Raw genomic sequence first — 12188 nt, 5'->3', positions numbered from 1 at the left:
CATTAATATTCATTGATGTAACACATGATGGCAGCAGTAAACTGAACTCAGAAGTTAACAGAAAAATTTTGTCTTGTTTTTAAAGAATGGGATGGACCCAAACGGATTAGGAAATCCTTTGTCAAGCAAAACACGCTGCCAAAACAACAAAGGTGGAAGAAATAGATTTCAGACTGACCAAGTCAGTCTCCAGACTTAAACCCTTGGTAATAACCTCCAAAATACACAACTGAAAGAGGCTGCCTTGTAAAGCATGAACAAAAGAATGCAAGGTTTGTGGTGTTGTTTGGACACTATCGATAGGAGCAGCTGAATACGAGAGGATAAGTATTTGCTCATTAAAGTTGGCTTACTCCTAAACAATTTGTCCTTCCCCTTCCGAAATGATGACCACACCCGTACTTTGTTACACATAAGGCTGTCTTCTATGTTATGCGTCAGATGCAGATGCAAATGCAAAGCTGAAAAATGGAGCTCTCATTTTCATCTTGATGTCGGATCCAAATGTTTTCACTATACAGTAAAAATAGTTTTGTAATTTTTATTGGCTTCACTGTTTCAAAGCTTTTGGAGGACACCATATGGTGCTAATATTCATAGAAATAAACAGTTGATTTAGGTTTGTATTGTTAATCCTTGAAATGTTTTGGATATTTTTTTGTATGCCTTGTTAAATACACAGACAATAGTCCGTATAAAGATTTGACATTCTTCCTTTTAATTCCTATGTTGTTATCCTGCCTTCAGCGATTAGTGAAGGGCGTTACATGTTTTTCAACCAAACAGGTGCCAGTGAATCCATCTCTTTATCTGATAAAGTATGATGGCTTTGACTGTGTCTACGGTCTGGAGCTCCACAAGGATGAGAGAGTTCAGGGCCTGGAGGTTCTCCCTGACCGACTGGGTAAGTGTGAGCTGACAGCACGATGCATTGGAATGCATCAGTATGTCCGCACTGCTTTTCCATTTTCAATATATGTTGGACTTTTTTTTAACTCAGGTTTTAATAAGGAATTCACGAGGGATGTTTGATACATCCCCCCAGACCAATACCAGTACGAGTTTTCACTCTTGAGTACTCAACGATTCAGAGGACCGATACTCTGAGTACTTTTGTTACAGACAATTTCAAACTCAATGACAGATGATTAAAGATCTTTATTTCTTTCTGACGCACATGACGATGCGCAGATGTCAAACGGCCGCAGTCATTACCAGATCGTTTTGCCTGAAGTATCCGTGTGTGGTATAAGCAGCCTTCACGAGTACCTGATACCTTGACATAAGGCTGGTGTCGGCCTGATACCGATACCTGGTATCGGTACTACTCGCCCATCCCGAGAATTAACTATTGAATTCTTTAAAAATTGGATTATCAGTGCTTCTTGGATTAGTTTTTTAATTATAGAAAAGTATGCCTCATTAATATATAGAATAGAATTAATGCATTTAAATGACTTCTCAATCAAGAATATTGAATTAGTGCCCATCCCTACTGAATGCATACAGTCTCCACACACGATATTCATTGTGCTATCTGAATTTTTAGACGGTGCAGTTTGAGTAAAACGCCATTCCCGTTTGAATGTATCACAATATTTATCTATTGCGTACACTGTTATATGTTTCATTGACATAACTTGACAAATAGTTAATCAATTACTCCCTTTGTTTGGACACCTCTCACACTTAATGAATATATGATTCATCCCAACCTTTACTCCAGGGATTTTCACTAGATTGTATTACCAATCAACGGAAAGAAGACCCAAGCCATTGACTGTACGTCCAAAATGATAAAATTCAACATGGTCTCACTCACACACCGAGTGTGATGCATGTCAGCTGTGTTTTTAGCGCTGCACTCACAGATTAGATAGACATCCACGCAAGAAACCTTTTGTGTTTGAAAAGTTTTGTGTCCGCTCATGATGTATTGTCTTCAGAAAATAAACACTGCTTTACTCTAAGCCTTTGTTTTTTTTTTTTTTTAGGTGTTTGTTTTGTGAACATCCCAGCTCCATTGATGCGCAAACATGCATGCAGTCTTTTGTTACATCTAAAACTGTTACCCATTGCATAACTTCCCTGAAAGCGGCTCATGTCTTGCTTTTACTTTCCAATTTATGCAGCTAAATCCCGCCTGACAGATGTCAATTTAGCAGATACAATGATAGGAAAAGCGGTGGAACATATGTTTGAGACAGAGGAGGGTCCAAAGGAAGAATGGCGGGGAATGGTGCTGGCCCGGGCTCCCATCATGACCACCTGGTTTTATATCACCTATGAGAAAGACCCTGTCCTCTACATGTACCAGCTGCTGGATGACTTTAAAGAAGGAGACCTCCGCATCATGCCTGACTCTAGTGAGTGCAATTTGCTAGCAGCCGCATGAGCGCCATAAACAGTGTGTAACATTCCAGTGAAATCACAAGACAAAAATTTGTTTGCAGTGTTTAGTGTGTAAACAAGAAACAATCCTCTTCAAATTATCTCTGTTGTAACCTACTGCATTTTTAAATACAATAATAGAGGTTCTACAGTTAATCAATTAATCAAGAACTAACCCGTTATCACATTAATCGACGAGCTTCCAAATCCTTGGAATTATTCTCTAATTTCTCTAATTTCTGTTGTCCTCCATTGAAGTAGACTGATTATTTGACCATTTTCCAAGCTGCTTATCCTCACAAGGATCACGGGCATGCTGGAGCCTATCGCAGCTATCTTCGGGCAGGAGGCGGGGTACACCCTGTACTGGTTGCCAGCCAATCGCAGGGCACACATAAACAAACAACCATTCGAACTCACATTCACACCTAGGGGCAATTTAGAGACGTCAATTAACCGACCATGCATGGTTTTGGAATGTGGGAGGAAGCCACGCAGGCACGGGGAGAACATGCAAACTCCACACAGGCGGGGCCGGGGATTGAACCCCAGTCCTCAGAACTGTGAGGCAGACGCTCTAACCAGTCGTCCACTATGCCGCTCTGGCCACATACAGCCTAATTTAATGTCAAAGGAGTTGGACCACTAAAATTGTACTAAAATTTTATATATTATACATATTACATATATGTACAGTATACTTTCGTTCTCTCTCTCTTTCTCTCTCTCTCTCTCTCTCTCTCTCTCTCTCTCTCTCTCTCTCTCTCTCTCTCTCTCTCTCTATATATATATATATATATATATATGTATATATACACACACACACAGTGGGTATGGAAAGTATTCAGACCCCTTTAAATTTTTCACTCTTTGTTATATTGCAGCCATTTGCGAAAATAATTTAAGTTCATTAAGTTCAACAGAATTGTTGAATTTTTTGCAGATTTATTTAAAAAGAACTTAAATATCATACAACCATAAGTATTCAGACCCTTTGCTCAGTATTTAGTAGAAGCACCCTTTTGAGCTAATACAGCCATGAGTCTTTTTGGGAATGATGCAACAAGTTTTTTACACCTGCATTTCGGGATCCTCTGCCATTCCCTCTTGCAGATCCTCTCCAGTTCTGTCAGGTTAGATGGTGAACGGTGGACAGCCATTTTCAGGTCTCTCCAGAGATGCTCAATTAGGTTTAGTCAGGGCTCTGGCTGGGCCATTCAAGAACAGTCACAGAGTTGTTCTGAAGCCACTCCTTTGTTATTTTAGCTGTGTGCTTGGGAATCTTGTTGGAAGGTGAACCTTCAGCCCAGTCTGAGGTCCAGAGCACTCTGGAGAAGGTTTTTGTCCAGGATATCCCTGTACTGGGCCGCATTCATCTTTTCTTCGATTGCAACCAGTCGCCTTGTCCCTGCAGCTGAAAAACCCTCCCACAGCATGATGCTGCCACCACCATGCTTCACTGTTGATGAAGAAGAAGAGGAATTACTTTTTATTGTCATGAACATGCATGCATGCACACGAAATTTGTTCTCTGCATTTTACCCATCACAGTGAACATATACACGTTAGTGAAACACACTGGAGCAGGGGGCAGCTGAAGCGCCCGGGGAGCGTTTCGGGGTATAAGTGTCTTGCTCAAGGACACCACAGCTGTGAGTCCGGGGGATGTTGGCAGATGGGACTGTATTGGACATGTGATGAGCAGTGCCTGGTTTTCTCCACACCGCTTAGAATTCAGGCCAAAAAGTTCCATCTTCGTCTCATCAGACCAAATAATCTTATTTCTCACCATCTTGGAGTCCTTCGGGTGTTTTTTTAGCAAACTTTCATGTGTCTTGCACTGAGGAGAGGCTTCCGTCGGGCCACTCTGCCATAAAGGCCCGACTGGTGGAGAGCTGCAATGATGGTTGACTTTCTAGAACTTTCACCCACTCCCCTCTCTGGAGCTCAGCCACAGTGATCTTTGGTTCTTCTTTTCCTCTCTCACCAAGGCTCTTCTCCCCCGATTGCTCAGTTTGGCCAGTCCCAAAAATCTTCCATTTAAGGATTATAGAGGCCACTGTGCTCTGAGGAACCTTAAGTGCATCAGTAAGTTTTTTGTAACCTTGGTCAGATTTGTGCCTTGCCAGAAATGGACAGCACCTGAGTTAAATATATGAGTGTCACAGCAAAAGGTCTGAATACTTATGGCTGTGTGAAATTTCAGTTTTTCTTTTTTAATAGATCTGCAAATAATTAAACAATTCCATTGTTTTCTGTCAATATGGGGTGCTGTGTGTACATAAATGAGGAAAAAAAATAACTGATTTTAGTAAATGGCTGCAATATAACAGAGTGAAAAATTTAAGAGGCTCTGAATACTTTCTGTACCCACTATATGTGTGTATGTATATATATATATATATATATATATATATATATATATACAGTATATATGTATATAATATATGTATATTATTATTAATAACAATAAGTTTCCCCATTTGTTTTAATGCAAAACAAAACAAAAAAGTACATTAGAAAAATAGTTAGATTTAGTGACTTAATTTTTAAAAAAAATGTTTACAAAACAATATCAGATTTTTTTTTCATAAAATGTAGCTTGTTCGTCATCTATATGTGTGCATAATAACTGATCACAGGGATTGTATTTAAAGACACAAAACTTTCAGTCATAGGTATTTGGAACTGAAAAGAAGAGTATTTAAAATGTAATAAACTTATTATGACCCAAAACATTATGACCATTCAATTTTCTACGTGAGCATAGAAATTCTCCAAATGATCCTTAACCCCCATCACCAAAATGTCCTATGTATTTTTTCACTTTCAAATTCATCCCGCGGGCTGGAATCTACCCCCTACCGGTCTGGTTTTGGCCCACGATCCGTATCTTTGACACCAGTTCTATACAGTATGTTCTCACTTCCTGCCAGATGATTGTGAGGACATGTGAGCAGTCTGTTTGTCTTACCTATTGTTTGTCATTCCTTCTATCTGTAGATGACAGTGTCCCAGCTGAGAGGGAACCAGGTGAGGTGGTGGACAGTCTGGTGGGCAAACAGGTGGAGTATGCCAAAGAGGACGGAGGCAAACGAACAGGCATGGTCATCCATCAAGTGGAGGCCAAGCCTTCTGTATACTTCATCAAGTTCGATGACGACCATCTCATTTATGTCTATGACCTGGTCAAAACTTCATAAGACATTGCAGACATCCTGGGCCCCTTCTCCCAGGACAGAAACAAAACACGAGACACATGTTGACACATCTGAAACACACCCAATCCAGTACTTGCTCTGCAGACCCTTAACGACTACAGCCCTTTTAAAACCATAATGTTATTGTATACTGTGAAAAGTAGATGAAAAGACAGCAGACCAAGTCAGCAATTATGTCAACTTACAGTATGTAATTCAGACTTAACTAGTACTTCGAAAAACAATGTGATTGAGAAACCAAGTCATTGTACTTGTAGAACGCCATTGATTTCCATAATGGTTAGGTAGGTAGCAATGTAGCAACATGGTAGGTATTTCTTTGTTAACTAACAAGCTACAAGAAGCCACAATTTGCCAGTGCTGGTTAGTGTAAAAGGCAATGAAAAAATAGACCTCATACTCCGAATAAGAGGACATGCAGCTTGTATTATTTCAGAATCTTGACACAAAAAAAGACATCCTCATCCTTGTCCGTCACATCTATTATTTACTTTTATAATTTGAAGGCCACGAAAAGAACACACATCTGAATCGTGGTATACCGAGCCTGAAACAATGTTAACTACTTTTGTTTCTAATTCAACTTTATACATTGTTGAGAATTGATATGTGTAATCAAAGTCCGAAAAAAAGATACTGTAAGTCCAGTCTTTATTTTCAAAGCCCTTTGCGCTTCCATGTTACCGATGTCACTCTTTTGAAAGAAGCATTTGTATGCACGCAACAGTGCCACCTAATGGTAAAACAATCCATTGTTTTAATTTTAAATTTTATTAACCGTTGTTAAAATGTTGGATTTGTCTTTTTCTTTAGTTTTGAATATTTATATAATCCTTATTTGCACCGATCATCCCATCATTTCAAGATATCATTTGACCTTCAAGCATTATTAGATTTGAGCAGTCTCAAAAAAAGTATAATTTGGATGTAGGTATGATTCATTTAGAGGTCCGGTATTTTGCCAAACCCACTTTTTCTACTATTTGGGATGTAATATTGGCTCTACAGTGCCTCAGTAAACATGTGAAATATGAATTCAAATCGTCCACACATTCCTGAGTTGCAGACGTTTTTCTGCCGAGAGGCCTGAAATCAGGTCATTCGAATTTCTCAAGATTATCTACGTCGCTAGCTAAGATCTCCACCTACCTCTCCGGTCCGAGCCAGCGCTGTCAACATAACAAACACGTGTGCTCACACAAGTGGGTCTTCTACATGGAGACAACCAATCAGAGGAAATGGGGCAGTTTTAGCCAAATATGGACAAAGCAGATACAAGACTGGGTCAAATGGAAGTAGCTGTCGGACACTCGTATGACAAAACCTGTATGGTTTTTGAAATGAAATTAACACTTTTATACTAAGTCCATGTTAGAGTGACTCTATGAACGTCTAAATAGCCAAAATATGGGACTTTTAAAATATATTTAATTGCGCTTTACTGTCAGAAATGGGCTTTTGTCTACCAGCGATTGTTAAGTTGGCTAGTGGGCCAATTTCCTAGTTTGTCAAACGCAAAGGGACAGGACATTTTTTGTAAAGTTAAGGATGAATATTGATAAGATCAAAACTGATGGTATCCCAAACAACAAAAGCAGGGTTTTGTACAGAACAAAGCAAGAGACATTGACAAAAAGGCAAAGAAAAGAAAAGAAAAAGACCATTTCACAACTGAACATTTATTCAAGATTGATGGAACTCTCAAGATGTCTGCAGATAAAAACTGTGATTTAAAAAAAAAAGATTTTTTTTTTCTGATTTTATATTGCCAAACTGCTTCTTAATGTGCATTTTTTTAAAGTCTTGCAAACTGTGTTTGTTATGATTTCACTTAAGCCTTTGCATATGCTTTTGTGTACTTGCTGAAACTTCGATGGAGTTTAACAGAAACAAAACAAAACGTCTTTGTGTAGTGTAGTTTGTGACTTACACACACTTATTATTATGATACTGTGATTATTATTATACCTGCGCTTCCTCCAGTTAAACATGTTTGAAGACAGTTATGCATTATTGGTGTTAAAATTCAAGGGAAAATATTTTTGTTGCACCTTAAATCCCAAGGAAGTGGTTAAAAAAGATAAAACAACCAATATTTTCTGGGACAGTCAATGACAGTTGAATGAAAGAAGTTGAGTGTAAATGTTTTTGAGTAATGTAATTCCTCGTGTTCATCACTGCATTTAAACTAGAAACACAGTGCTGTGAAAAAAATATTGTCCACTTCTCAAATTCTATTTTTTTGCATAGTTTTCCCACTTTATGGTTTACGATCATCAAACAAATGTAAATGTCATAGATTACCCAAGTAAACATACAATGCAGTTTTGAAATCCATCCAGCCGTCCATTTTCTCAGCCGCTTCTCCTCACTAGGGTGTGCTGGAGCCTATCCCAGCTAACATCGAGCAGGAGGCGGGTTACACCCTGAACTGGTTTCCAGCCAATCGCAGGGCACATAGAAACAAACAACCATTTGCACTCACATTAACACCTACGGGCAATTTAGAGTTGTCAATTAACCTACCATGCATGTTTTTGGGATGTGGGAGGAAACCGGAGTGCCCGGAGAAAACCCACGCAGGCACGGGGAGAACATGCAAACTCCACACAGGCGGGGCTCTAACCAGTCGTCCAGCGTGCCGCCTTAAGTCTTTCAGTTTCTTTTAATTCACAACATGGAAAAGAAGACTTAGTAATGTTGGTGTGATGTTTTTTGGTCAGTTCCACACCATGGATGTGGTAGAGACAGTAGTTGTTTGTATTATGTAAAGTATGTGACACAATGATCCACCAGGGAATGTTTCTTTCCATTTTATTTTGTTTACTCACAACTGAAGGTTTCCCATAACACAGACAACAGTTTTTGTACATCTGTCAATCATTCATGAAAGTCTCAAACTAAGAGTCTGAATAATTGTTTGCTCTGTAATTTCTAAACAAATCAACCTAACATTCTATATATCATTTTGGGATATGTTTTTAGGTTAAAAAATAAATAAAATGTTTTCTCGGTAGGTTGATTGGGGACTCTAAATTGCCATTAGGTGTGAATGTGTGCGCGAATGGTTGTTTGTTTCTATGTGCCCTGCGATTGGCTGGCAACCAGTTCAGGGTGTACCCCGCCTCTCGCCCGAAGATTGCCGGGATAGGCTCCAGCCTGCCCTAGTGAGGATTAGCGGAACGGAAGATGAATGAATGTTCTCTCATCTAAAATGTATACTGCAGAATAAAATGTGAGGGAAAGAAGACTTGAGCCAATGAGATATCTTGGTTGAATGCATGTACAGATGAGATCCAAATGTCAAACCTTCAGTTTGTGTACTTCCTGTGATGCAGATAGTTGTCAAAGCAGAAAGATGACACCTATTATTCATAACTGCACCAAAAAGAAACACTCTCCCAAGACATGTATGTGCATATAGAATGTTTTTCCCTACAGAGAATAATGATCATCTCAACATGCACTGTTTTAGTTGGTGAGTGGCGACAACACAGTTGTGTAAAGTTGTGTCCAAAGCAATCGGTTCATTTTGCAATTACTGATTCTTCTTGTTGATGTCGGAATGACATGGCTTTTTCTATCATCCTGCCTTGTAATTGTTTGTTTTTGTATGATTAAACATGTATGTTAATTTTTATTGTTCATGCAAAGCAGTGATTTTTGTTCTTTCCAGTACGGTGCTCTGTCGGTGGACAGCAGAACGGAATGGTTGTCCTTGTCTTAGTTTCCTTTTGAATAATTTTCATTATGTTGCCATCAATTACATTGGTGGCGTATGTGAAATGGAACACATAATGGACTATAAAATAAATACATTGAAATTAATTGCTGCTGTGGTTAAACTGAAAGGCCAAACAACTGCACCGAGGACTTGATTGCAAATACGTCATAGCATACGTAGTAATCCACATACCATGCAAATATGCCCATATGGCCACAAGGAACTGAAGTATGAGGATGACATCAGAGCAGTCTGATTGGATGCTTAATAACCTAATGACATGTCTGCAGTCTTGTATTTAATCATTGCGATGTAATATGTTCTCATTCCAGAGGTTATTAGTGGGGTTTGGGTCTGGAGATTTGGCTGGCTTGGAAGACTTTTGAGCTGGTGGTCCTCCATCCATGCCTTCACAGACCTGCCTGTGTAGCACTTAACATTTGTCCTGCTGGAGGTGGGGTGGGGGGTGGGCGGTGGGAGGTTGAAGTTGGGGAATATTGTCTGCAAAATGTGAATGGGGAAGCTGCAGTAGGTTATAGCAGTCAGAAAGTGGGAGTCCAGGATCAAAGGCGGGAGAAAAAAGAGCCTGCTTGGAGTGACCTCCATGACAAGCAAAGGAACAGCAGACCATCTTCAGCAGTTAATCCTGGAAATAGTGCTAGGATTGAGACACTGATTAGAGAAGCTCGTAGAGCAGGTATGTCATTGTAGTTCAGCGGCCACATAAAGCCTAATTTAATGTCAAAGGGACAGGACCACTAAAAGTTTACCACAACGGCTATAATAATAAATAAAAAGTTCTGCCCTTTGTTAGAATGCAAAACAAATCAAATATATTTGGAAAATCTTTAATTAATTTTATTTTTAATCATTTTACAAAACAACCTGATTTCTTAGTCATCTACAATGTGCATAGTAACTGATCACAGTAATTGTATTTTAAGGCACAAAACTTTAAGTCACATGTATTTGGAACAGTAAAATATAGCATTGCACTTTAAAATTGAATCAATTTATGAAGACCTAGCAATTATTACCATTCCATTCTTTTACAGGAGCATAATAATTCTCAAAATTATCTGTAGTCCTCACCACCACAATGTCTTTTGTAATTTTTCACTTTCAAATTAATCCTGCAGGCCAAATTGTGACACCACCTGTCTAGAGTCAGCATTGATGTAACCCAAACCTCATAAACATTTTGTCAACCTTTTGAAAATGTTTAGTGGTGGTTCACCTTCCAAAGGAAGAAATTCAATCACACTTGCTCTCTGCTTCTGATGGGCCTCCAACAATTACGTCATGTCCAAAATGGCTGACAGGAAGAGGACAGGCTTAAACAAAACTTTTGTTTTAAATAAACCTTAAAACTAAAGGGTTTAATTGTGTAACTGGTCTGGGGGTAAACAAGGGTGTTTATTGCAGAAAGTATAAAATGGAAATCAGATAAGGGTGTGGGAGTGTGCTGCAGGAAAGCTCCCAGCAGGGTACATGTGGAGGCCACAAAGAACAGATGTCGGGGGGGGGATTGCTGTAAACATGAGAAGACCATGCCTGGAGCTAGGAGCAAATGGCCATCATTCTGCAAAGCAATGAGGACGTCAGATGGGACCATGGACCAATCAGACGACAGCGATTCCATACTTCCTCTTTTAAACATTGTATAAGTTGGGGGCAATAACATATAGCTTTGTTCAGTCTGCGCTGTCACTGCTAAGCCTAGCATAAGCGTGGCTGTTGACCCAGAGCTCTGTAAAATGTATAGACTCCTCTGTCAGGAATAAATTGGTTGACTTTTAACACGTCGTTATAATTATAGTTCTTTCACGAAAACGAACATGCATGGAATCTTGTGAGTAATAGGTGATTATAAAATGCAGGTTCCTTCAAATGGTGACCCCGACGTGATCCTGGAAGGCCATTAGATAAAAAGACAGAGGAGTGGACAGGGATTCAATTGGACTGCAATCTCTCCGGTGCACCGACAGATAAAGATGAGCGGAAACCTGTTTGATTAAATCACGAATTCTGCACATTGGAAATTGTGAAATTTGGGAGACTTGTGGTACAGTTGTTTCATTGTCAATAATTAGTAGGACGTTGTGTTCTTATTGTTGTGTTTATAGGAAGTCAGGGTAACGAGGTTCCTGACCGACCAGGATAATGAGATCCTGGGAAAAAGTAGGGTAACGAGGTACCTACTCGTCCCGTCGTAGACTGACTTGAAATCGGACACAGTTTCAAATTGTAACGTTTCAGTAGACGTTGGGGATTTTGGGACCCCCAAAAAACGATTTAAATAAGATGAGTGTGCCACCAAAACCCTGGGGTGTGTATTGGACAGTCGAGTGTAGAAGTAATGAATGCGATATGAATCGGAGTGATTACCAGAAAGACCAGCAAATTCCCCCACTAAATCCAATTACGGACCTTCCCAAAAGCGGCCGCCCAGTGACTTCCCTTTATCCGAGGGAACTGCTCAAATGACAGACCAATTGTAGAGGGGAAATAAAACTCCCATCAATTCCACACAAGCCCACCATTCAAAAAGGTGGGTTAATATACCAAGAATTGTCTTTAAAAGATTTTGAGTTTTTACAGAAACGGGTGCCCGGACTGGCTGCTGGCGGTGAAATGTGGATCCAGGTGCTGAAAAAGTTGACGGACAGCATGAGCCTGGCGTGTGCTGACGTAGAGAGATTGATTCGCGCCTGTTGCATTTCGGTTCATTAAATGGATAATGTTTTGACACGGTCTCGTTTGAATAATGTCCAACCTGAAATTTTATTTGCCCCTTTTGTTCCTCCAGTGTTTGCGGTCTTCCATGACATGTTCCCGCACTCCTACCCGAC

The 12188-nt window shown here is 39.7% G+C and overlaps 1 protein-coding gene across 2 annotated transcripts in view; it reads left to right on the top strand.

Annotated features, from left to right (window-relative positions):
• LOC133413735 (spindlin-Z-like) overlaps positions 1 to 9257 on the top strand; it is a 33355-nt gene extending 24098 nt beyond the window's left edge. For both annotated transcript variants that reach the window (XM_061698471.1, XM_061698470.1), the window contains 3 exons: positions 787 to 904; positions 2133 to 2366; positions 5395 to 9257. In XM_061698471.1, coding sequence (XP_061554455.1) covers positions 787 to 904; positions 2133 to 2366; positions 5395 to 5594 — 552 coding nt within the window. In that variant the 3' untranslated portion in view covers positions 5595 to 9257. The remainder of the gene's footprint in view (positions 1 to 786; positions 905 to 2132; positions 2367 to 5394) is intronic.
• Positions 9258 to 12188: the final 2931 nt, after the last annotated feature.

This window comes from Phycodurus eques, chromosome 15 (assembly GCF_024500275.1).
Source record: "Phycodurus eques isolate BA_2022a chromosome 15, UOR_Pequ_1.1, whole genome shotgun sequence".
Lineage (NCBI taxonomy): Eukaryota > Metazoa > Chordata > Actinopteri > Syngnathiformes > Syngnathidae > Phycodurus > Phycodurus eques.
Note: the sequence above shows the minus strand (reverse complement) of the source record. Positions and strands in the feature narration are given on the sequence as shown.